The sequence below is a fragment of the Homalodisca vitripennis genome, chromosome X, assembly GCF_021130785.1.
Source record: "Homalodisca vitripennis isolate AUS2020 chromosome X, UT_GWSS_2.1, whole genome shotgun sequence".
Classification (NCBI taxonomy): Eukaryota; Metazoa; Arthropoda; class Insecta; order Hemiptera; family Cicadellidae; genus Homalodisca; species Homalodisca vitripennis.
The window spans coordinates 147874583-147901805 of NC_060215.1; the positions used below are offsets into that span (position 1 = coordinate 147874583).

A 27223-nucleotide genomic window follows, 5' to 3' on the forward strand; every position below is an offset into this window, starting at 1 on the left:
GAAAAAAGTTTCAGTGGTTATAATCTTTTTTATGGGTCAACCAATATATTTTTTACACCACTATACCGTACTTCATGGATGCTTCAAACAGTTTTTTTTAGATTTTTCCATCGACTCATTATAGACAGACACAGGGAAGAGTGAGAATGGTGATGGTACAAAAAGTTATCTGATGTCCTATTTTGATTTTCCACTTTTATAGGTGAAATCATTAAAAATGTACTGTATTGAGCTGTGCTGGAACTTTTGAACACAGTTTGTTGAACCAGTGGGTTGAATCCTTGTGGGTTGGTTTTCAGTCTGTGTATCTACTCTGTAAAAAACATAAAGTTATTAATAACATGTTTAATAGTAACTTCTTACAATTGACAAAATTAAATTTAACAGGAGCGCATGATATACAGGTCAAAATATTTCTCGACCTATGTTTTGTAGGACTTTATTTTTAAATCATGAGCATTACCCAGCTACAGAAGTTTGTGACCCCCTTTTCTGAACACTCTGTGTATGTCTCAGAGAATTTAATGTTACGAGATAGTCATAAATTGGTTTCACATTCATTGTTACGAGTTTCAAAATAATTCGTCAGAGTTGTCATGCTGTTGTTCAAACCTACGTCAGAACTGGATAAATCCAAACATAATTATTTGTCTCCCTCATCACTTTTACTAGTCCCGCCACACCAACCAAAACTCGAAAGGTTAAATATCAAAATAGAAACTTGAACACATTGCATAACTTTGTGTGTTGACTGTGCAAAATGAACACTCAGCATATGATTTGGCAATAGTTCATATTTAGCTATTAGGTTGTAGTAGCCATTAAACAGTACTACAGTACAACCTCATTTATCCAGAACTCGTTTATCCAGATCTCCGGGTTATCCAGACTGTTATTACATAGCGTAGGTAGCTGTTGAAAAATAAACAATTTTTGTTGAATTTCTGGCATAATTTGTTTTTCTTTTAATGTTTGTTTGGCTTTAAGAATAATGTATACAATATAATAACAATAAAGTTCTAGACCTAGAAGAGGTTGAGGCTTTTAAATTTAAAAAAAGTAATTAGCTTCAGAGCTTCAGACCAACAATAGCAGTAGCTAACTGACGTTGAAGTTATGGGTGAACAACGCAAAGAGTTCATTTTGAGTTTCTTCATCACCGACTCTTTTTGGATCTCTTCAGACACATATGTTTGTGATAGTCAAGTTGTTCTTCAAAGGTAACAGAGGACATTGATGCTCTTCATTTTGGTGGACTGATGCTATGTTGGAGCTAGAATGGCTGGTGGTTTATTTTGAGCGACAAACCGATACTCTTTTAGTGAAAATGAGTCAGGAAGCAGTATACTATGAAACCTGAGTTCCTTAAAAAACATCAAACAAAATTAGTTTTCTCTGTATTTAATGTCTGCTAAACGGAATAATGTATTGGTTCTCTTTCACTGTTATATTTGTAACAAATAAACTTCTTATATTATTTGTAACCTATTGTGATTTTACTGTATTTTCAGTTCATCCAAATTTTGGTTTATATGGATCACTTTCTGTCACAATTAATCCAGCCTGAATTCTTTTAGTTAAAGCAAAACACATCCAGGGTCTCTAGTTTCATCAGTTTACAGCATTACCAGGCAGCTATTGAAAATGTGTTGCAAGGCCATGGCTGTCATGGTGGCAATAAAAACTACAAATATGATGCACATTCTTTGTTTTTAGTTGAATATGGATTATTTATTTTTTGAAAATACAAAAATAATTTTTCAATGTACTGTTATTTATTCATGCCTGTTTCCTATAAGAAAACAGGATTTGAAAGGATAATATGCATTTGGATACTAGCCATCGTTATATGTTATGAAAACTGGCACCTGAGTTTTCAGTGCCAATAATTGGTAAAGTGGTATTTCATATCTTTAGTGATTTGCATTTAGTTTTGATTCCAACTTTCTGTTAACTATTCCACTGTATCAACTGCCAAGAACGTGATAGAATAAAAACGTTAGTCTGCAATACACTACATAAACGTCTTGTCAAATTGTTATTTTTTTATTTTTTAAGTTCAGTTATACTTGGCTCAGTATTAAAGTTCCATGCACATTGGTGACAGGAAAAGTATAGATGGATGAGTTTAAATAGTTAATTTGAAAGCTTTTGGCTGTCATTTATTAAAACTGCTCTTTGGAATGAAAATTATGTATTCACATTGGTTGACTGTGGTATTTTCTGGGAATACGCACGTGTGGCAGACATAATTAAATTGTGGTTGGAAAAATATTTTGTGTTTCTGTTTCAATTCCTAAGAATAGTATCATGATTCAGGCCTATATTCATTGCATACCCACCTCTAATTCAGGAACAGCAACTTCTATTTCATCAACATTCTCACATAGTCCTAGGCCTAGATTTTGGAACCATTTTTGGAAGAAAATTGTTTTAAATTCATTGTTTGTATTTTCTGAATTATTATAGTCTATTGTAAATTTTACTGCTGCTTATATTATTTTTTCCAGGCATAACTGTAGAGCAACATAAAATAATTATGTTTAGTCTAATCAATATAAACAATAAATAAACAAATAACACAAATGCCTGTGTAGATTAAACACTGATTATAGACATGTTTAATTATACTCATTCGATACTAATTTAAAACTAATCACCACATAGTTATTAAAGTTTGATAACAATGTAACAATTTTAATTACTATTGTAATGACTAGGTGTTGTTCAAAGCAAACTGAAATAATAGAAAGACGATGTAAAGACAACTGGCACAATTTAACTGAATGGTCAGCTGAATCGCGAGCAACAACGTTAGCAGCTCCGAGCTGCATTGGGACGAAAACCGATGAAATATATGAATCATCAGTTTAATTTCAGTGCCAAAAATAGATTGCTTTATTATTTACATACAATTTAGTTTGCAATTGGAAAGATTGCAAATGGAAATTGCTTAGAAAATGCACTTGTTTTTATTGCGCTTATAAAAATCAAACACTGTTAAGATAATAATTACTGGATATTAAATAACATTTTTATGTGACTTCTGTTAAAACTGAAAACATGCTTCACTTCGCCAGTCCGTACAACCCAACCAACTTCACATAACGTAGGTATGGTGGTGGAAAAGATTGATTCAATGTGAATGTTGAGTTTAGCTCCAGTTCACCTTCCTCTTAGCGACAAAAAAAGACAGTGACGAAGCTCAAAATGAACTCTATATGGTTACGACATCAGAAACAACTACACTACAAAAGTTTAATGACTTTTTTTGGACCTCTTCAGACAAACATGACTCCAGATTCCAGGAATCAAGTCTGTGACGGCGTCAGATTCCAGACGCTGCACTAAGTAGAGGGTGAACTGGAGCTAAACTCATTTACCAACTTGTGCAAAGACTGAGAACACGGTAGGTACAGAGTTACACGGTTAACCCTACTATTGTCCGGTGATGTTCCAGAGTGTATGTGTTGGTGGGTGATGGAGAGAGTGCAGAAGGTTCAGTGTGGGAGGCACTTCACTTCGCCAGCCACTACCAACTGACCAACTTGTGTGTGATCTTCGACATCAACAGGCTCGGCCAGTCAGAAGCCACCTCGCTCCAACATGACATGGACACGTACCGCAAGCGGCTGGACGCTTTCGGGTTCAACCCCATCGTCATAGATGGCCATGATGTTGAGGAGCTTGCCAAGGCATGTACTGAAATGAGATATTACACTCTTTGTCGTTTTGCAATCTTTTTGATTTTTGGTGATGTTAACTTGAACATTGTTGCACTGTCCAAAACATGGCCATTGTCTGATCATATCTCTGCCTTCTTCAGCCCAGAACTGTTCAGAATCCTCTATTCCCAGATCTGATTAGAAGTTATACCAGTTACTCCAAAAGGATGATATTGAAGTCACAGTCAGTAAATAACTATTTTCTTTCAAAGATCTGGATTTCTTTTATTTCCAATAGTTTATGAAAAGGTACACAGCATATATCTTAAAACGCTTTGTTGGTAAAAAATCGATTTCATTCTGTACCACAAAGAATATATATCATTCAATGTTTTGTCATTTTGATAGAGATGTATTTCTTTTCTCTTGAGTGCAATTTTTATGTCACTTTAAAACTGGAATTAGTTTTATCAATTAGTTGCTTTTTCACAACTTTATTGAGAAGTAAACATAATTTAAATCTGTTTATCAAACAGCACTAATAAATTTAAGATTAATGTTGTATGTCATAATAGCTGAAATTTGTTGTCAGTGGAACACTGGCCAGAGAACGCAGGGATTGGTCTTCTTTAAATCTCTCCCAACAAGCAGTTCTTCTTCTTTTCCTCAAGGGATAACTTTAACCCTTACCATGCCGTAGACGGATGTATTAGAATGGTAGACTTGACCAAAACGCCAAATACAGTGTTATCCGATATTATAGATTATGTCTCTTGGAGAGCTTTTTAGTGCACAAAGGTCATCGAAATGTCCGGTGCACACTCCGTGTTTAGCGCAGTTACAAAGAAGGTATTTATAAATGATCTTCACTCTGCGGCAGGGGGAGGGGAGCACCCTTTGTCTAACTCCAATCACCTGCTCGTCAGTTCTGTGTCTCCTATAGAGCCATAACCAAACATATCCGTGGCGTGTATTATTACTTTCTCAGTTGTCACAAGCGCGTGTGTCTACTATGTATCTCGTTATTATTCTTCATCGTGTGGTAGTGTTGTGATTAGTTTGAAATATTTATCTTGTTTTATAGTGAAAGCTTTAAACTTAAAGAAACAACAATTTTTTACCCTTGGCGTGCGAAGGGTAAAGACTTTATTTTAATTGGGCTAATGAAGAAATTATTGTTTTGAAGCACGTAGTGAATACATAATCCAAATTGTAACTATTTTTGTACCTATATATTGTTTAGATTTACTTCACTGATTTCTCTTTATATTTTTTATTTTGGAATAGATTTGTAAAACCGAGATACCCTTTTTATGCTGTGTTTCGTAACTTTTAACGAATTTATATTGATTACAGGCATTCCATGAAGCATCAACAGTGAAGACAAGACCTACTGCCATACTGGCCAAGACCTTGAAGGGCAAATACTTTCCAGGAATCGAAGATATGGCCAACTGGCACGGACAGGCGCTGGGTGACAAGGCTACTGATGTCATAAAGGTAATAATTATACTTAATAGTTTGTTTATACTCTTTTAATTATGTTCTAAGTTGCAAGCAACTTAAGAGAGACAAAGATGAGAAGGTATAATCAAATGAGAGAAGGATAATAATGCTTGTTCACAATGTAATTCATTTGATTCTCACACGTGGAATGTGTGGACACCAGATCCTGCAGCTTTGGAGGACATCATGTTAAGGACATGTCCTTCTTAAAATGGTACGTGTCTGTGTGTTAACTCTTAATAGAAAGGTTGTAGAGATTTTAAACTTTCTCATTGGTTCCTCTTAGTCCCAGGAAGAACATGGATTTTGGGATCCAAGGACAGTAAAGTTGCAAGTAACTGCGTAAAGAAATACCATGAAGACTTGAAACTTAGTATATAGTACCTGTACGTGTCATGGATGTACGGTATGCTCGATCTTGAGAAGCAGAAATAACAAGAATCAAGTTTGATTTTGTTGATCTGCATCAATCCAAATATATTTACTAATATCTTACGGTTTAATCAATAGGACTATCAATTAAAATTGACAAAATTATAGCATTCTATTGAAATAACTGTAGTTATCTACTTCTTCACAATTAAATTGTCTACAAATTAATATTCATTCAATATTTCCTATAATACCTACACAATTTTTTAGCAAAGTAAAAGAAGTATTTATAAGTATGTAAAAAAGTTCTATTAAAACAACTACCTTAGTTTTTGAGGCCAAAAACAATTTTGGCATGTTTTAATAATGGTTTTGCTGAAAATATATATAATTTTAATCAAATCAAAGTTCAGGCAGACCATCCGCTCGCAGTGTATAGCGGCTGAACCGTGAAACCTACCTTCTTTTTTTTAACGAAAACCCTCATATTTCGACCCCAAAGAATTCGGAAAAATAATTTTTAGCACCCACACAAAAATACCCCAAAACTGCACTTTAAATGGTATTAAGGTATGTGTCATGTTTTAAAGATTTCCTCATGTAAAGGTAGGTCAAGGCATCTGTTCAGTGTCAGATAATCCTTCTCCACTGTGTCACATACACCATCATACCTTTGCAGACCATATTGGTCCTTCTTGAGTGTTCGAACAACTACTCTTGTGTCAAAATCGGTCTAATGTCGGATAAATCCTCCTACACTGTGTCACATACACCATCATAACTGTTCAGACCATATTGGTCCCTCTTGAGTGTTCGAACAACTACTCTTGTGTCAAAATCGGTCTAATGTCGGATAAATCCTCCTCCACTGTGTCACATTCACCATCATACCTTTGCAGACCATATTGATCCTTCTTGAGTGTTTGAACAACTACTCTTGTGTCAAAATCGGTCTAATGTCGGATAAATCCTCCTCCACTGTGTCACATACACTGTCATACCTTTGCAGACCCTATTGTTCCCTCTTGAGTGTTTGAACAACTACTCTTGTGTCTCAATCTGTCCAATGTTCGATAAATCCTCCTTCACTGTGTCACATACACCATTATAACACTAAGTGATCAACAATAGGTTCCAGGCCATTAAGTTAGTGACATTCAGACCCTCCCAGAATTCTTAACCATCTGTCAATATGCTCTTCCCCACCACTTCTCTTGTAGGCGCTTTGTAAATAGTTGTTCTAAACTGTCACAAGTGGGGTTATTTTGAGCCTAAACACGAGTGGAAGTGATTCTTTTTTCGAAAGAATCATTTCGAAACTGCATAATGACTGGAGATTACTTATACCAGCTTTGCAACAAGTTAAGCATAAAACTAGGGATCGTGAAAGTTAGACAGAAGCACTGACTCTGGTTTGAAGCGATATTAGGTAGTTACGATTACAATTTTGAAAGTGCAGAATGTGATTAAGGGAGTTATGTGCAATACTTAAAGTGTCAAGCTGATAACTTTAATCCAAGTTTGACAGTTAGTAAGGAACCAGATTTAAAGATTGTAATATTATATTTACCTGATTGTTTGCAGCATTTGGAGTCAATGGTGAAGAACAAAGGGAAGATTTCACTCGGCCCCCAGGAAGTGATCGATGATGCTCCGAAGATTGACATTACCAACGTTCGGCTGTCGTCCCCGCCCAACTATAAGCTCGGAGATTCCATCGCCACAAGGTTGGCTTACGGTACTGCCCTGATCAAGATAGCAGAGAACAACCCCCGAGTCATTGCTCTCGATGGTGACACTAAGAACTCGACCTTCTCTTGCAAGATCAAAGAGGTAACAGCAAAATATCTACCAATCATCTTTGATCTCCGGTAGACGATGTAGCCACAGCGTCTCCTTATTAGTATTAATAATATTTTGTTGTATTTTATAACATATAATTACAAATACATTGCTACTTAAAGTCAGCATTAGGGGAACCAGAGACTTTGTGTTGTTGTTTCCACCACCAGTTGGGTAACAAGATATTCATTTCCTTCCAAATGGAAATTTTGTTTTTAAGGATAAAATACAAAACAAACTTAAATTTCAAATTATATGCAAAGTATTTCTTGATTATTAAAACATAATATCAGGTAGTATGTGATGTCGTCCCAGCTCATAGGGTCCTTATGGATAGCTGTTGCTGTCTCTGTGTCAGCTTGGAGAGTTAGGACCATGTCTTGCCCCTCAGCTCTGTTTTGGCTCTTGCTGTTTTCTTTGTTAGGCCATCACGTTTGGCCCACTGTATTGCAGAGTTCTAAAATTCAATCCTTATCCAAGCGTGGCTAGAATGTGGTGCAATCTCTCGTGAAAATAAGAAACTAAATGAAAATGTCACTATTTGCAGCATATACCATAGCAAATATTGTTTAGAATTATTTTTTTATCCGAATGTCAGTGTCACAGTAGCTGCTACAGTGTATCCTATCAATTTACCGAAATACTAGTGCATCTGGTGGAGCCAAACATCAAAATATGGCAACTAATTTGTATTCGGTTGATATTAGAGACCTACTTGAGATGAATTGTATTTTTCTATTGCAAATGAAATTATGTATTAGTTATGTAAAGATGTCTGCAACTTAATTTACATACTACTTGGTATGTTTATGAGATAATAATAAATAACCAATCAAAAAGAGTTTTAAGCTTAATTTTAGTAACATTGTAAGTGTTTGAGAATTGCATTAAAATCTAAGCCATTTAAGGAGTTGAAGGTCAAATTCTGTCATTTAAATGCGAGTCAAAGTGACGTACATGATTATGCAATCGCTTAGTGTAGAATTTGAACCCGAGCTGAGACAACTACCTGAGATTTCATTTGAGATGAGCAAAATATCATTAAAGGCCACACTTAATGATATCACCCCTTACAAGTGCAGAGGGGTGTTATGGTACTTATGGATCCAGGAAATTACAGTTCAGAAATAGACCCTTGGAGTAATTACTAACTTTACCGATACAGTCATTAACTTCCACTCATTACTGTCATCCGTGCGTCATCGTCTCTGAGATAATGTATTTTTTGTTTGTCCATCTTCATTTGTTTTTACCGTGTTTTATTTAAATGCGTGCTAAGACAGCATATTCTAGAAGTTTTTGTGTGATTTTGATTAAATGTTATACTTTAAATTATGTATAGACTGTCAAGTTTTTATTTTTTATTTTAAAGTTTCCTTTAGTTCATTTCTGTTTTTATTTATTTATTTTTCATTAACATATAGCATTTATTATTTTATTATTAATACTTTGTACATTCTAGATTTGAACTGGACAGCACGCACAGACTTTGTTCTGTGTGCTGTCAATTTTCATGCATTAACATGTACAAGTGTTGGAAATTTGTTTTTGAAAATAAATTTATTTGATTTGATTTGATTTGAGTGTTTTGTGTAAAAGTTGAAAATAATTTTAACAGAAACATGTTTAGATCTTGTACTGAATGAGTTTTTAATGCCAGGTGAGTGCAGACAGATACATCGAGTGCTACATCGCTGAACAGAACCTGGTGGGAGTGGCAATAGGAGCTGCTTGCAGGGATCGAACCATTGCGTTTGCCTCCACTTTCGCTACATTCTTCACTCGAGCTTTTGATCAGGTTGGTCTCTTTACACTATTAATCCATTAGCCACTCAATATTCTTCCGCCCAACCTTTTTGTATAAATCTAATTAAAAATACAAAAAATACAAGTGTTTAGTAAAACTCTCACAAAACATTCACTTTTATTGCTATTTGGTTAACTGAGCCGTTGTTTCTTCGCTAATGACACATGCTATAATATACTGTAATTTATAAGCACTAAAGTATGTAAGATTTTTTAAATTTCGAGAATAATTAAAAAAAAATTATATTATTTTTTTTTGTAAATTTTGAAAGCAAGAAATTATTTTTAGTACAAAACACAGTTATAATCTATGATGTTTGGTGTATTTTTATAGGAAATTTAATTCTTTAAGTGGAAAGTTTTATTCCATTAATTTATCTTAATTTTTTTTCAAGTTTTACGTCGATTTTTGTAAAATGCGATATTTGTGTTCTTACACAATTCCTAGCAAACACGAAAAAAGCACAAGGTTATAGTATTATACCTTGGTTCACATTCTTTTTCTGGGGTTAAAACTTTTTTTTTTTTATTTATTTTTTTTTTTTTATTATTATTGCACATATTCATAGAGAACAGAGCAAAGGTCACTTGTGGTTAGTGTTACAATTTGTGTTCAATTCAGTGTCTGTTATTACAAGATGGTGGTTCTCCATTGGGTGAACTCTTGTACGGTGTAGTGTGGACGCTCCAGAAGCCAGCATTTTAAGGAAGATTTGAAGTTCTTCTTTGGAAGCTTCCTCAAGGATTCGGGCAGTTGTTGAAAAACAGCGCTCCTCTGTACGATGGTTTTTTTCTCAAACAAGCTCAGATGGTGCTGATTGAGGAGGAAGTTGCTCCTGTTTCTGGTGCTGTAGGGATGGTTGTCACCAGCTCTTGCTTGGCCTGTTCTTATTGCAAAGAGGATTGTTTCTTGGATGTAGATGTTTACCACAGTCAAGATTCCCAACTCCCTGAAGGCTGCTCGACACGAGTCTAGTGGTCCTAGTTCTTTTAGAATCCTAATAGCACTTTTTTTGGATATTTATATGTATAGTAGGGGAGACTGTTGTACCTTGGGACAGTTTGACAAGAAACATTTTTATTTTTAAGTGGGTAAATATTACAGTAGTAATATTAATATTAGCTACAAGCTTATCATTTAAGGAATCTACTAACACTTTAAAAATAAACATATGTTATTTAATAAGGGTGTAAAACATTATAATTTACACCCTTGCAGACCATCCCAAGGTACAACATGGCGTTGTACCTTGGTATTAAGTGAAAGGGTGTGTAAAATACAAGTTCTTTAGTTTAATTTTAATACATAAATTTTATTATTTGAGCCCATACTAATGTTTAAACAAATATTTAATAACGTATGTCATCATTACGATAAAGTCTCGTGACGGCCGATGCGGTATCCAAACGCAGATCACGCTGATAGATTTATGGAACTATTACATATTTATATGTATAGTACATGTTCTTTAGTTTAATTTTAATACATAAACTTTATTATTTGAGCCCATACTAATGTTTAAACAAATATTTAATAACGTATGTCATCATTACGATAAAGTCTCGTGACGGCCGATGCGGTATCCAAACGCAGATCACGCTGATAGATTTATGGAACTATTACATATTTATATGTATAGTACATGTTCTTTAGTTTAATTTTAATATATCAACTTTATTATTTGAACCCATACTAATGTTTAAACAAATATTTAATAACGTATGTTGTCATCACAGTATTACCTCGTGATCGGTGTTCTGGTACTGCGTCGTCTGTCACGAGACGGTACCGTGATAAGTGGTCAATGGGTAAAGCATGTTTTAAAAGAAAGTACTGTTTTTAATTTACACGCCACAGCACTGTGGTTTAAATTTAGCGCTTGCACTCAGGGTAGCTATATCTGTTTGGAAGCCACAGACGCATTATGGATCGAGCCTACATCCGTTTGTGTGATTTTAAAATGTAGAACTCCACCTACTGCGAAATGCGTGCTGTAACACGTTTTCCCAGTGCTAAAGGCTTCAAAGCAGCTGACATTCAACGCTAAATCAGTGATGTTTATGATTAAAACCTTATGAGTGGTGGAATGGTGTGGAAATGGGTCAGGGCCCTTAAAGATGGCTGCATAAACGTTCACTATGAGAACGAAGTGGGAGCTTTCAGTCATTATTGATGACTTGATTCAAAAAGTGAACTGTAAAGTGAAAGATAACAGACGATTCACGGTTTCGTCCTTATCTGAATAGGTTCCTGCTGTCTCAAGAAGTGTTCTTTTTGAAATTGTGTCTGAAAGTTTAAATTATCAGAAATTGTTCTATGACTGTAATGCAGTGGTCATCTAATCAGGCAGCAACTTTCTTTTAGAATGGAATACAAAAGCTTGTCCCACGATACGACAAGTGCCTCAATATTAAGGGGATGATGATATAGAGAAGCAGAGTAAAGTATGGTCTATAAAGGGAATAAATTATTTTTGAAAAATATATACTTGTTATGTATTTATTTCAAAATGGTACTTACTTTAAAACATACCTCGTATAAATATATAATAAAAACTATTTACTTGAAAATTTACTAATGATTGGGCTCTTTAAAAAAAGTTTTTTTAGGATTTTGATCAGTCCCAATATTATTAATTTTGCATGTATAATAATATACAATATGTATAATAATGTACAATAATATGCAATACGTACAAAATGTAGAATTATCAAAAACATTCTGATTACTAAATTGTGTTGTCATTTCAAATTTAGGTTTAGATTTTGCATTATTATTGATCATTGTTTTTATTAATCACAGTAAAAGTATTGATTATGATGATTATTATTTTCATCATTTCACACATGGTCTTATTGTGATACGCATGAACATTAAAAACTATTTATATGGTACTTCTACTAAACTTTGTACTCATTTCCACTGATTCATGGAAAAAGAACTGGAAGCAATGCAGTGTTAGTTACTTGATTCCGTCAACTAATGAGCTGGACATTTGCAAGCAGCAGAATTCGTTTTGGTCCAGGTAAAAACACAACAAATCCAATTTATTTCACTGTCACTGTGTTAATGATTACTTATTTATTGTGTGAGTTTTGATAGCGTAGAAAGAGCAGACTTGCCTTTACCAAGTTGGTAGGTCATTCCACTTCTTCTAGACAGGGATATTATATTGAACACATATGGAATATTTCATGCAAACCAGCACTTTTTGTTAAAACTGGCTTTTTCCCTCTGTACTCAACAAAACCTAATAAGTTAAGTTATTGATCTGCACATGTTTGTTTGAACCATGATTGTTTGTGCCCGTTAAATACTTTTTGATGCTGCTGCTGAAAATTACTTGTTTCTTCTCACGCCACATTAACTTTTTTAGTGCTACAGCGTCTAACGTCGTTTATGTTTAAAAGTACTACTTCATTAGTATTCCAAATCATTGCATTACTTCATTTTTCATTTGTGTTTTCCGTGTGTATTATATTTTACTAAGTTAGTTACAAACTATGTCTAATAAGAACATTGCAGGTTATGATGAGTTACTTCACCTTTTTTATAGTTTTATTACTGAATAAAACAATTATTTAGGTAAAAAAAGTGTTAACTGTGCTTGAATTTCTTCTTTTATAAATAATACTAAAGTTAATAAAGTATTTATGCTAATAATAGTAAGTGTATTACATTTCTCTTGAGCGTTTCGAACATAACATGAAGGGCAAAAATTTGGCGCGGACAACATATTACATTTTTTATCCACACTTCTTATTTGTTGTGACAAAATAAAATAAAATATATGGAATTTGTTTAGTTTCAGTTGCTCTTTCCGATGGTAGCATCAGAAAAATAATATAAAATTGTTTACATACTAAAATTGTATGCCAAAGTGAAAAAAATTATAAAAAAAAATTTACATTATAAAGAAATTTTTTTTATAACAATCCAAAATATGTACAAATGTACTTTTTTGTATTTATTTCTGTTTAATGGTTATTTATCTTCAATACAAAAAAAAGGGACAAGATATGACCTCAAATAAGGAAATAATAAGGAATTTACTAAAACTCTGCATTTATGCACTAAAATGCTTAGCACTCTTGGGTATGGCAATTCGCCAGACCCCTTAGCACTAAAAGGGTTAAGTTGTGTTGTGTATTGTCCCTCAATATATTTTGTCTTATTGAGTTGGTTGCACCACTTTGGCACAAACTACTTTCTATTTTACTCTCACATCCTATCATATTTGTTGACCTCTGGTTTGGCACCATATACACTTTCATTTTGTACTGGGCCCCAATCAGTATTCCTATATAATATATTTTCTAGTTCTCATACTTGTATCTTCCCATATTTTTTAATAGTGGCTGTTAATTAACTCTCTAAGTGCTGTTAGCAATTATGTTATGTTACCCTCTTAAATTGCTTTCTTAATCTTTGTATATTTACAAGTTTTTTGGAAAAATATTGTTGTTCAATAACCACTTCACAGATTTAAAAAATTGTTGTTTCTTTTTTTGGCAATAAAATTACCACGTTATACTAGGCTATTTTTGATGCTAGTTGCCTTCTTAAATAATAATTAGTAGTAATTGCAAATGTCACTATTAGCATAAGACACAACTACATGCATACATAAAGATTATACATGTCTGTTGATGTGTATTTTGGACAATATTGAGTTTTAAAAGTTAACCTCATATGGAACAGTAATGAATGAAACAGTAGACTAGACAAGTACAACTATCCTCAGGTGAGGTTATGATTAACCAATGTCATTCCTTTTCGAAAGTCGAGACCGAAGTGTCATATATGACATTTGCTCTAAAATTGGCTGACATCGATGATATTGTTTGAAACCAATATTTGGCTTGGTGCAAAGAGTTCTTCATATCTCAGAAGCGTAGTTATTTTTTATAAATGTGTAATTTTAATTTGCTTCAGTGTGGACACCTTCAATTCGTTTAGTTTTTTTTTTAAGTAGGAAATTGTAATTCAATAAATTATTTTTAGAAACTTTTACAAACATCCGGTCTCAATAGATTTCCAGATATGCACATTGTTTGTTTTTTAAAACACTACTACCATATACTACAGATTATGGTAACAGTATACTACCAGTGTTACATTATGCAGTATGCTATGCAGTTTACTAAACTATAGCCTCATGCTTCTCTTGTGATTTGGGTTAGCAGAATAAGATAAGACAAGTAGATAACCAGTTTTCCAAAATATTAAAAATACTCAGATTACTCAATACTTTCTATTACAAGAGGCACAGTTAAATAAAAAACTCAAGCATTCTTAAGTGGTTAAATAAATACACAGAGTAAAAAGGATTTTAATTGTAAAACCTTTAGGCTCTGGTCGTGGAAGTCCTGTTATAATATGTTGTGAATCTTGCTGAAGTTTTTTGATTCAATGCATTTTTTTAATATTGGATTTGTGTGTTTAGTACATTTTCTTTCAAACTTGGTGCTTTAAAAATTTTTTTTAAATTTCCCTGTTCTTTATTCATGCCTGTAACTTCTCTAAGATCAGAATTATTCATTATACAGCGTGTCCCTAAAAGAATTACCTGATTTTAAATATACTTATTTATGAGCAAGAAAGGCTTAACACCAACAAATTGCATACCGGTACTAAATTACTGAAGTTTACGTAAATGCATCATAAATGTTTAATGTCTCCTCCTTTGGCTGCACGTACGACATCTAGCCGATAGCTGAATTCATCCCAAACTTTTTTTTAAGGTGTCTTCTGTCACTGAAGCTACAGCAGCTGATATTCTCTTTGTTAGTTCATCAATGTCACGAGTTAGGGAGGGATGTAAACACGTTCTTTAACATATCCCCACACAGGAAAAAATTACAAGGTGTTAAGTCAGGGGACCTAGGAGGCCAGGAGTGTAAAGCCTGGTCTCGCGGTCCTGTACGCCCTATCCAACGTCGAGGCAAGTTGTCATTGAGGAATCTGCGCACACTGTTGTGCCAGTGTGGTGATGCTCCATCTTGCTGATAGACGAAATTTTCAGAGTCAGTAGTAAGTTGTGGAAATAACCAGTCCTGTAGCATTGCAAGATATAATTGTCCTGTTAAGGTTGTTTTCTCAAAAACGTAGGGTCCATAAACCTTGGTTTGTGAAACAGCACAAAAACATTCTTTTTTGGTGAATCATATTCATGTTTTATGGTTTGATTAGGATTTTCGAGCCCCCATGTAACGCACATTATGACGGTTAACCTTACCGCTAATATGGTAACAACTGTTTGTGATGATTTTATTTGACGCCATTTCAATACTTAATGTATTTGAAAATAAAGAATATTTGTATTTGTATTTGTATTTATTTGTATGGAAAGTTGCCTCATCACTGAATATCGACTGTGGCATGAAAGTGTCATCTTCCATGTCTTCTAGCACAGCATTGCTAAAGTCCACTCGGTTCAATTTGTCAGTAGCTCTAAGAGCTTGTACCGGTTGTAATCGGTATGGTTTAAGGGCTAAACGACGCCGTAACAACACACGCCACACTGTCATGCGCGGTAACGCAAGTTCTCAGCTAGCAGGGGGTGTAGATTTGCAGGGGCTTCGCTTAGATGCTCGTTGGATTTGTTCCACTGTTTGTTCAGGAACGCGTGGCCGGCCAGAATCTTTCCCTTTACAGAGGCACCCGGTTTCTTCAACCTGTTTGTACCACCGTTAAATGTTCTGTGGTGATGGTGGTTCACCACGAAATCGAATACAAAATGCCCGCTAAACTGTGATCACCGATTGTGTACGACTAAATTCAATAACACAATACGCCTTCTGTTGCGCGGACGCTATCTTGTGAGAGACTGGCTGCACGCACAAGGTCAGCGCTGGTAGCAACATACAGCGAATTTTTCTGAAACTCTAGACCATGCCTATTATATCTAGCACTGTATCAGTTACCTAGTGGCATTTGTTTCAATATCATTATAAGTTAATATCGGGTCATTCTTTTAGGGACATTCTATACATAAGGCTTTAAGGTAGTTGGAAATGACTGAGCAGCAGTGTGTTTGTGTCATAGATTCGCATGGGTGCTATCTCCCAGACCAATGTCAACTTTGTTGGTTCTCACTGTGGTGTCAGTATCGGAGAAGACGGACCCAGCCAGATGGCTCTGGAAGACTTGGCTCTCTTCCGCTCCATCCCAGGTAACCAATGCTATTTTGTTTCTATTTGTAAGGTTCATTCCGCTGTAGATGAGTATTGATTGTTATTTTGAAATGGCAATGTGAGTAAGTTCATTTCCCCTGAAAGGAATCTAAACATCTGGAATCATTTTGAAAAAACCCTATTAAGAAATTTACTAAGTATTTTAATACTGTTTTATAGTCATATTTAATGAGATTTTGCATAACAGGTTTACAACAAAATTACAATACTGCATCAATAGGCTCAGTATGTAAAATTGTTTAGTAATTGGATCTCAGAAACTTGTGAACTTAATTACAGACAAAATCATTTTCTCAAAATCACTGTAGAAAAAAGTTTTAGGAAACATCAGAGACAGCAAACAGAGGATCTGAAACCAGATGTTTGCTGCAGTGCGTACTCTAAGCAATGGAAACACTTCTATCCTACTGCATGAAACTCTTGTAGTTAAGGTTTCCATTTTTTCCCCACTTTTATTACTAAAAGTTAAAACGTATTGTGTATTTTAATTTTCTTCTGTGTGACCTCATAACGTCACATATTAAATGCAATCACCAATTCTAGAATAGTTGTCAAAACTGAGATAACTTCACAAATAATCTTAAACTTTCTGGTTTCAAAACTGGCGGAGACAAGTATCCTATGTAGTCCCCTATACAGAACCACAATATAAATCCACGTACAATATGGATTAGATGAGGTAGTTGGAGATATTGAAAGAAGTACAATATTTCCTTCATTATTTACATATCAATCTGTTTTCTCGAGCTAAAGGAAGATGTGCAATGTTTAGGGTCGACAGTGTTCTACCCTGCAGACGCAGTTGCGACTGAGCGAGCTGTAGAGTTGGCAGCCAACACCAAGGGCATCTGTTTCATCCGGACATCCCGCCCTAACACTGCCGTCATCTACAAGAATGATGAGCCATTCAAGGTAACTTCCTCCGTCATACTTCTTTCATTACTGTAATGAATGTAACGAGCATGTTTCATAATTTTTTCAGCAGTTCTCATAAAACTCCAAGAACTACGCCAAGATTCCATATTCTTTCCATTCTACATTCAGTTATCAAAACTAAAACTCCTATTTATCTGTCCGATCACTTCAATTTTATCTCTCTGATATTAGTGAATGACCTACAAAAAGGGGAGCCACTTTACTATCAATTCCAATTCATAGCTCAACAATTTTTAATAGGTCGTTTACTGTTCAGGCTTGTCGCCTTTGGAACAACTCTCCCTGATGAAGTATTAGATGTATTGAGGGTCGTGCGTGCTTCGGGGTGAGGGTTAGGGACTTGCTATTGGGGGGGGGGGAAGGGGCTGTGGGGGTGATGGGCGGGGGTGCTAGCAGTGTGTGTGAGGTCAGACAGTGTGTTGGAACGGTTGAATGTGTTATTGTTCTTTTTATTTTCTCTTTTACATTGTTAACTTTTCCTTAATTTTTCATTAATAATTATAGTTCCACGAGTTATTTTATGTGAATTAAGCAATTTTGTTTCGTTTTATTATAAAGTATAAGTATGTTAAAAGGTTAAATGTGTTTGTATTCAGTTATTGTAAATTTACTGCATACGATATGACGTTCAGTGGTAGAGAGGGTTTAACAGCCCTAACTCCGCCTCGTTAATAAAGACATTAAATTTTTTTTCATATATTTGATTTTCCTGTAACAGTATTTTGTGTTTTGAAAAGTCCATGTTGGCAATATGTGTTGCAATCTTTTGTCTTGATTTAAGATTACAATAGATGAGAGGTGAGTTGTCATCTCCTGCTCGTGTGAACCAATAACAATTCTGTCGTTTGCTCATCCAACCCAATTTTCTAACTGCCATTGTCCTACTAGCCAGTCCGTTCGTAGCAGAATTGTGTTACAATGTTCTTATATTGATGTTCCCAATAATTATAATTATGTTGCTTAAGATTGTAAACAGTGATTTGCTTTCCTTAGTAATTATTGAAGCCTTAGATAATTTATTTTGTACGTTTGGCTATTTTTAACAAAAACTGAGTGATTCTGACAATGCTGTACATTAATAATTTTATTGGTACAGTACAAATGAATCAACTTAAAGTATAATTGATTTATTTTACATACATAGATATAAACTGTACAGCTTAGAACCAATAATAAATATTACACAACTTAGAACACATATAGCCAAAATTATTTACGTGTGAGGACAAGTGTATAAAATAAGTTTTTCTAGAAGGCAAATTAGCTTTAAAAATGTTCTTTTTACAATTCCTTTTAATTTGGATAGCCAGCCAACTTTTTAAGAAAATAACAAATCCTGAAATGTCTGATATAATTTACACTTTGAACAATATTGCAAAGTATTTGATTGAAACCCCAGAAGAAAGGTTCACTTCTGACTGATTTATACCTTCCAGTTGAACCTACACTGGGTACGCCAAAATGTTGTGTCATTTTATGGGTAACACCATCATTATTAACTGCAAATGTCGAGGTTCTGGGGTGCAAGGGTAATTCGATAGGTCTAGTCTACTGCGGGAGATGACTGTTGGATTTGTTGGGGATGTTGCTAGCCAAAACATAAACGCTTGCCATCCCTGCCTGCTTTAACTGGAGAGGCTGGTACAGAGCTGACTCCCCTTCTTTCAAGGAGACAGACTGAGATTAATGCCCAAAATCTTTCCTCATGGATTTTGCCAGGAGGCGGCCCCTACCTCCAAACTTACCCATACAGAATATCCTGTCACTCTGGAAGCAGCACAAAGGTCCTATTAGGACTAGATAAAAATATTTTTTGATAAGTCGAGCAATGCCACTTAGATAATGACAAACAGGTTATTCCCCTCTTGCTAAAACACCCAATGATTACAGCCGTACACATGTGTACTAACACATAAATGCATGTGCATTAGGACACACTTTTCACAAATATTTTGTTTGCTCAATCAGACTCGTGAATATCTACACCCAACTAATAAACTATCATTTGTATTCGAGCTTAAAGATATTAAATGTGTATTAAGCCATTGTAAATTTGTTGTAAGTCGTGTATGAAAAATCCTGTATGTTACAATTTGCTGGATGGCACATTTCCGTGTGTATATAAACAATGGAGAAAGTGAAGTTCAAATGAATGAATCGAAAAGGGACATAACTTGGATCAGTTAAATTGTTTTCAAGAGTATAAATATTATAGCTGTTTGCAACAAATATAAATAACTAAAATAGATACATACTGTTTAAGATTATTTATCAGTTTAATAAAATTGTAAATGAATATTATGTGTATATATGTATAATTATTACTTATTCTATAAAATCCACATTTTAGGTTCTCAATCGTGCCAATAGTTTAGTGAAGTTAGTCACCATTTAAACATTGTTTTGTAGATTTTTTGTTTAACATTCAATTAAAAACCATTTAAGAATCTTGAGTCCAAAATCAGGTTTGGTTGATTCCACTTATTTACAATATTTGCTGTTGCTTACTTTTTCTGAATTGATAAAATTCCTGTACAAAAATTTGATATATCCTTGCTTAGGAGCTGGAATGTGGTATGTTCAAACTACAGTGTTTCAGTAAAACCTTTCAATTGGTGTTTAGGTTGGAGGTGCTAAGGTGGTGAAATTGTCAGCCAAGGATCAAGTTCTGTTGATCGGCGGTGGAGTGACTCTCTACGAAGCTTTGGAGGCCGCTGAGAAACTGGCAGCAGAGGGCATCAACTGCAGAGTACTGGACCCTTTTACCATCAAGCCCATCGATGCCGCCAACATCATCGCCAACGCCAAGCAGTGCGGCGGTAGGATTATCACTGTTGAAGATCACTATCCCGAAGGTATTGTTTTTTATAATTCTTTTTAGTTACCTAGCATATTTTTTGTTAGTTATAATTATGAATTCGTGTTTATGTATGCTGTACATAATCAATAAATCAATCGGTGACGATCGTACCTACAGCATATCTCTCTCTTTTTGAGACACATTTTGGGTATGGTCTAATAGTTTGAGGTACTACTGTTACAAATTTGAAAAGGATCCTTTTCTTGCATAAAAAGGGTCCATAGGGTCCAGTAATAATTGTCCAGTAATAAAATTAGGCGCTGTAACTTCCACCTTAATATGCGCACATTAATAAGATGGAGATACGAACTGTCATTACAGATATTAAAGTCAATGGTAATTATATACGAGGTGTGTCCAAAAAGTATCCGACCTTGACGTCTGGCATGAACTGACGTTACTCGGCGGCAACGGCAATCTGGTCCCCTTCAAAGTACTCCCCTCCACAAGCCACTACCTTATTCAAACGCTCCTCCCACTTTCCGGAAACATTCCTTAAATTCATTTTGCGGAATGGCTAACAGGTCCTTCGTTGCATTTTGTTTTATTTGTTCAACATCGTCAAATCTTTTTCCTTTCAAAGGAATTTTTAATTTCGGAAATAGCCAGAAGTCACAAGGAGCTATGTCAGGACTGTAGGGAGGCTGTCGTAGTTGGTTGATGTCGTGTTTGACCAAAAAAACGCTGAATAAGATTTGAGGAATGAGCTGGTGTGTTGTCGTGGTGCAGGATCCAGTCACGGCTTGTCCACAGTTCAGGTCGTTTCCTTCACACTGCATCTCGTAGCCGCCTTAGGACCTCAAGATAATACTCCTTATTCACTGTCTGGCCTCTTGGCCAAAAAACATTTATTTGTAAAGGAAATAAATTTTTTTAATATTTACCCCAAATCATAAAAAAAGAGCAAAACCCTAATAACTTTTTAAATTTGTTGAAAGAATTCTTAGCACACGCTGCTTTTTATTGTATAGAAGAGTTTATTTCTCACAACAATTAAAATGTCAGCAATAAAATATGTTAGTTTGGTGGTAATAAAAAATTTTAATTAAGTATAAATGAGTGTGTAACTGCATTGTTCTGTCTTTAAATTGTTTAAAATTCTGTATTGTAGTAATAGTGTACTGCTAAGAAAAAATAATAATATATAGAAATAAGATAAAATATGACACTATTCTTCTATTTACTGTGCAAATATGAATAAAGATGATTGATTGATTGGAGCATATTCGTGATTAACAACGCCGTCCTGGTAAAAAAAAACTGCTGTCAGCATTTTTCCACTCTGAAGATTGAGCCTTTGTTTCAAGGTCGTAGCCATAAACCCATGACTCATCACCAGTACGGCTATTTAATAACTTTTTTAAATAGCCCTGGGTCACTTTTTATCAGATCCAGATTGTCCTGTGCGATTTCAATTTGACAGTTCTTTTGGTCTTCTGTCAGCAGCCGAGGAACAGATTTTGCCGAAACACGGTTCATTTTAAAATCTTTGTGTGAAATGTTACAAACTGACAATTTTGGTATTCCTAAATCTTCTTCCAGCTCTCGGACAGTCAATCGACGGTTTTCATTGATTGCTGCACGAACACATTCAACATTTTCAGCGTTTCTGGCCGTTGAAGGCCTGCCAGATCGGTCATCACTCTCCACTGATATGCGGCCATTTTTAAACCGCCTAAACCACTCTTTTATTTGTGTATCGCCCATAGACATGTCACCATAAACTTTCCGTATCATAATAATCGTCTCTGATGCTGAATGGCCAAGTTTTTGGCAAAATTTAATGTAAATGCGCTGCTCAACACGTTCAGTCATATTGAAATGCAACGCACACACACACGGCAGTACTGTACGGAACAGAACGCTATGACTCACTAAGTGACCGGATCGTATTCAGTGCCTAATATGGGAAGGAGTAGGCTCGCCCCCCCTCCAATAACCGGTTCGAGCCGGTCGGTTACGCCTACTGGTCGGCGGTCAAATACTTTTTGGACAGACCTCGTACAATACATAAACTACACTCAAAACTGTAAACTGTGAATTGAATTTAAAAAAATTGACATAATTAAAAAAGTTTTTGAAACATAAGAAATGAAAATCATTGTTCCCAAAAATAATTTAAGTTCTTCAAGTTTTACTATTTAATGGTTGGTAATTTTGGATTCAAAAACGAATTTTTAAGTATCTGTTTTCACTGTACCAGCATTTTGAATTTTCGTTTGAAAATATAAATAGAGTGAATAAAAATGGGTGTTTATTGAAATTTAATTTTTAATAATTTACATTGAACAAACACTTTTCTGTTATCTTTGCTTCGGGGTTTGTACTTCAATATGGCTATATAACCTAGCTGGTGTCTCCCTTTTCAAATATGGGTTATGATGTAAGCCAAAAACTATTGATGGATCAAAGCCGAATCTTGAATCCACATAATCTTCAACAAAGATTTGGTTTTGAGAAAGTAATGTCGGGATCCGACATTCGAATCTATGGAGATCCGACGTGTTATTAATTATTGGATCAACATTATACAAATTACCGATCTCTAAAACGTGTTTTTGCCGTACTTTTAATTTTCAAAACAGTATACACATTTTTTTTTATCCTGAGGGAAAGAGACGATTGCCCCTGCACTTAGTCCTAAAAGGACCTTTGCGCCTCCCTTACTTAAATTTGTGTCCTCAAAATCCGAGGCTTTTACAGAAGCCGATCAGATTTGAGGGCTCCTGTTCTCTGATGTCCTTGGGGCTGAGGAGATATGCTCCCAGGAATCTTTTCTGAATTTTTGATATGGCTGGAAAGTTTAGCCAAATATGCTCCGCTGATTCCTCCTTTTCTCCACAGAGTCTGCATTCGTCAGTCTGGCTACAGCCCACCCTATTAGGATGTTTCCTTAGGGGGCCATGTCCTGTCAACATCCCTAATATCAGTCTTACATCCTCCTTACTCTGATCTAGGAGAGATGCTCTTTAGCTTAAGGGGAGATAAACTTTTTAGATTGTCTTAATCCTGAGGCCTGACTCCAATTAAAGTTTCTTATCCTCTTTTCCCAATCTTTTACAAGAGCTTTATTGTTAGAGAAAGCTATCCCGTAGTCTGGCTCAGGCCTCACCATTATGGACTCCGCTCCCTTTTTTGTTAGGATGTCTGCTTTTTCATTTCCATGCATGCCCTCATGGCCCGGCACCCAATTGAGTGTTACTCTGTTATTCTTGGCCAGCTCTGCCACAGCATTCTAGCATTCCCAGACTGCGTTCAAGTCAAACGAACAGGTATCAAGTGCCTTTAGTGCAGCCTGGCTATCAGATAGTATGAAGTATTTTGCTCCTTTTGTCCTCATTTGTGTGAGTATTCTGGCACATGAGTCTATTGCCATGACTTCCGCTTGGAAGACCGTGGCATGTTTTCCCACGGGTACTGCCATGTTAACTCCTGGTCCATATATTCCGTATCCTGCTCTAGAGTCAAGGCGTGAACCATCTGTGTAAAACTTCAGGACTCGTTTTGTAGGGTTAACCTCCTTTTTGATCTATTTCTCCCTTCCTTCAATAGAGACAGTATATGGTTTTTCAAAGGAATATTTCTTAACCATTGCTTCTGACACATTGGTTAGCATTTCAGCCTCAGGAAATTCCTGCGTTGTTTTCATGTGACCTTCCAAGGAGGTAGTATTTATTACCTTTGTTCCTAGAAGCTTCATTGCGCTTAGAGCGGCTGTCCTCATCACCTCCTGCCCCAGAGGAGTGTATCCCAGGACCGCTTCAATTGCCAGGGTTGGACAGGAGCTCATTGCTCCTGTAATGCTCACACAATCTAGCCTTTGAAGACTCTGTAGCCTCTTAGCAGCTGTTGTTTCTTCTACTTTTGGTCACCACACTAAATCGGTTTTATTATAGTTTCATATATCCAATAAATCATTTTGGGTTTCAAACCCCATTTAAATCCAAAGAGTCTCTTGCAAGCCCCAAAGGGCCATTGTCGCTTTAGATATTGTGTTCTCGATATGTGAGTTCCAAGTCAGCCTCTCATCCAGGACTATACCATATATATATATATATATATATATATATATATATATATATATATATATATATATGGTTCTGTGGACTTTTATCCACATTTTGAGTGCTACTAGAGCTTTCTGGTTTTTTTTGTTTTATTTTGTTTCATAGTTACTCATTTTGTTCCCATGAGTAGCGCAGATCTAAAGGTCACCCAAGCATTGTCCTGCTCTACTTGGGGAAGGCTGTGTTTAAACTGTAGGTCGCCAGGTATCCAGAGTTAGCATATTAACGGTCAAGCACTCCCTTGATCACGCAGCTCTCAGCATACGCTGTCCCACCTTGACTTGGATAAAAAAAGAAATTAGGTGTAGTTGTAGTAAAGTATAGTAGAAGCTAGATTTTTTGGGAGGTTTTCCCGATAGGTGAGGGTAGAACGAAAAGAAAAGTGAGCATGGTTTGGATAGCCAAAAGAAGCCCGCCAGTTCAGCTCAGCCTGATTGGAACCTAATTGAATATTTATCGTACTTTTCTAAGTAATATTTTGCGTCGTGCTGCATTTATTTGTGAACGACATTACACAAATAACTATGATAAAATAAAAGAATAGAACGTAATTTTGTACTTTGTCTTTGAAAACCCACAGACAGGTAGTCTAATGATCAAAATTATTAAACTATTGTTTGTATAGTTTTATATAGTTGCAGTTAGAATTTTTTATATTTCTGTTTGCACAGCACCGCGAGTTTATCAATTACACAACAAACACAGCCGATTGGCATTATGCAAATCACCATGATCGTGAAAACGTGTTTGTTGAACTTTGTGTTTTAAAATGCATAAATAGACAACGTATTAACAAATTATCGTTTTATAAATAATATTTTCTTGCAGTTAGTATTTTCTGTTTTTTTTTTTTTTCTACACTGTCGCGTCTTCTGGTCTATTTGTGAACAACCGCTGATCGATAGTAAACAAATTACTGATCTTTAAAACATTTTTTGTTATATTTTGTTTATGGAAAACCATAGATAGATAACTTAATCAACAAATGATTGTGCTTTTGTAAATAATATTTCACTTGAAGTTTCTATTTACTATGGTCATGTCTATGAAATGCCACTTACCTTGTATTTATGTGTGGATGTCAGCAGCTAATTTTCATTCACTCCACAATTTTTGTAGTTGTATAAATATTTCCTTTATAAAATATATTATGTTTGTATTTTAAATTTTTTTATTATTACTAGGATTGGTTTGACATGTTTTATGGTGAAATTTATGCTGACATTTTTGCAGATTAAAAGCGTATATTCTGGAAATCCATATTATAATCTATTAAATTGGAGTGAAACATAGAGGATTTGGTTTGTTCTATTTCTCTGAACCTCTGCAAATCCTTGTACAATAAAGTGGTATTCTTGAATTACTTTTCATATTATCAGACAGTCTCAAAAGGTTTAAAAATTGCAGAAATTGAATTTGTGGTGATGAAAAAATCATGCTTAGGTTAAAAAAAGCTATTATGATTTGAAATTTGAGAAAAAGGAATCGATTTTTTCAAGTTTAAAAAACCGGTTTTGAGATTAGAAAAGTCTGGATTTGTCCATGTTACCATAAATCCATTTAAAAGTCATGTATAGATGTATTTGATTAATTTGTAATAATTTTGTAGAATAATATATTGCAACATATTTCAGAGTTTTCTGTAAGAAGTTTTAGATTTACCAATTGACAAGGAAGCTCTAAAAAAACTATGTTGAGTTTGACAAGTTAGATCATCTTAGTTTTTAGGCTTATGTGGAAATCTTGTAACTAACATCTAAGTTTTCTGGTTCACAATGTGTTTTGTAACAATTAATTCTTGAACTATACCACCCTTGCTGTGGAGAGCCGAAATATCTGTGGACTGAAGGCCCGGACTTGATTGAATTGTTCTTTTTGACTTGGACATTTGTTGACTGGAGATCGCCTCTCCACATTGAGGCCGTAACATTTCTATAATTAATCTATTAGTAATGTTCCAACGCGATGTGAACTGGAACACAAGACGTAAATTTACTGTTGTATAACTCATCAACATTAAAGCGTTCACTATTATAATAAATGATTGTTTTCTGAATGCAGGAGGTCTAGGAGAGGCAGTAATCTCCGCAGTAGCAGGAGAGAGGGACATCATGGTGAAGAAGTTGGCTGTGCCCACAGTCCCACGCTCCGGTCCTCCCAAAGTTCTCTTGGAGATGTTCGGTATCAGCGCGAAGAACATCATAGCCGCCGTCAAAGAAATCATCAACAAATAAACTATAAGTCAAGACAAATAAATATCATGTTTCATAATCACATTCCTCACGATACAAGAACTGATGAATTAAAGACTAGAGTTTTTATAAGTTTTATGATCTTCTATTTTGTTACTATATAACATTCTTTAAGAAATGTTAATTGTTGTGGGTATAAAATAAAGCTTTGGAATATTGTTTGTTTGTTGATATCATTTATTCACAATATATATCACTATTACAACCTTCTACCTTTCAACGTTTCTGAAGATTTCGGTCACTCACTCACATGCGTATGAACATTTTTCACATTCAAGCAATTTGTGGACATTTACACATAACTAACAAATGGCTCCACCTCTGCCATGCCTGAGAGATTATTGTAGCATTGTTCATTTTGGTGATGGGCCGATTCCAACAAAATTCGATTCCTTTGCTAAAATTGCTGTCTCAATCAATTCTCAATTCCATATTTGATTTCTATGTTATTTGTTACTAGGAAACGAGAATTAAATCCATTTCTAAACAAACAAAAAAAAACGTGTTATCATCAAAAACTTTATTTCGATACTGATATCAAAATTTGGTCTAGATTTTGAACTTAATATTGATTCTTGTACGAATAATTACTAATTAAATATTAATACCTAAAATAGATTCGAAGGACATTAGATACATTCAAATAGTAGAGACATTAAAAGTAACACATTCTATGAAGAAGAAGAAGAGGAATATCCTTCCAATCTGGTAAAGGTGAGT

At 35.0% G+C, this 27223-nt stretch overlaps 1 protein-coding gene across 2 annotated transcripts in view; it reads left to right on the top strand.

Annotated features, from left to right (window-relative positions):
* LOC124369991 (transketolase) overlaps nt 1-26662 on the top strand; it is a 63628-nt gene extending 36966 nt beyond the window's left edge. For both annotated transcript variants that reach the window (XM_046828249.1, XM_046828248.1), the window contains exons 4-11: nt 3461-3695; nt 5022-5165; nt 7128-7376; nt 9046-9183; nt 16240-16366; nt 17161-17300; nt 19948-20179; nt 26313-26662. In XM_046828249.1, coding sequence (XP_046684205.1) covers nt 3461-3695; nt 5022-5165; nt 7128-7376; nt 9046-9183; nt 16240-16366; nt 17161-17300; nt 19948-20179; nt 26313-26485 — 1438 coding nt within the window. In that variant the 3' untranslated portion in view covers nt 26486-26662. The remainder of the gene's footprint in view (nt 1-3460; nt 3696-5021; nt 5166-7127; nt 7377-9045; nt 9184-16239; nt 16367-17160; nt 17301-19947; nt 20180-26312) is intronic.
* Nucleotides 26663-27223: the final 561 nt, after the last annotated feature.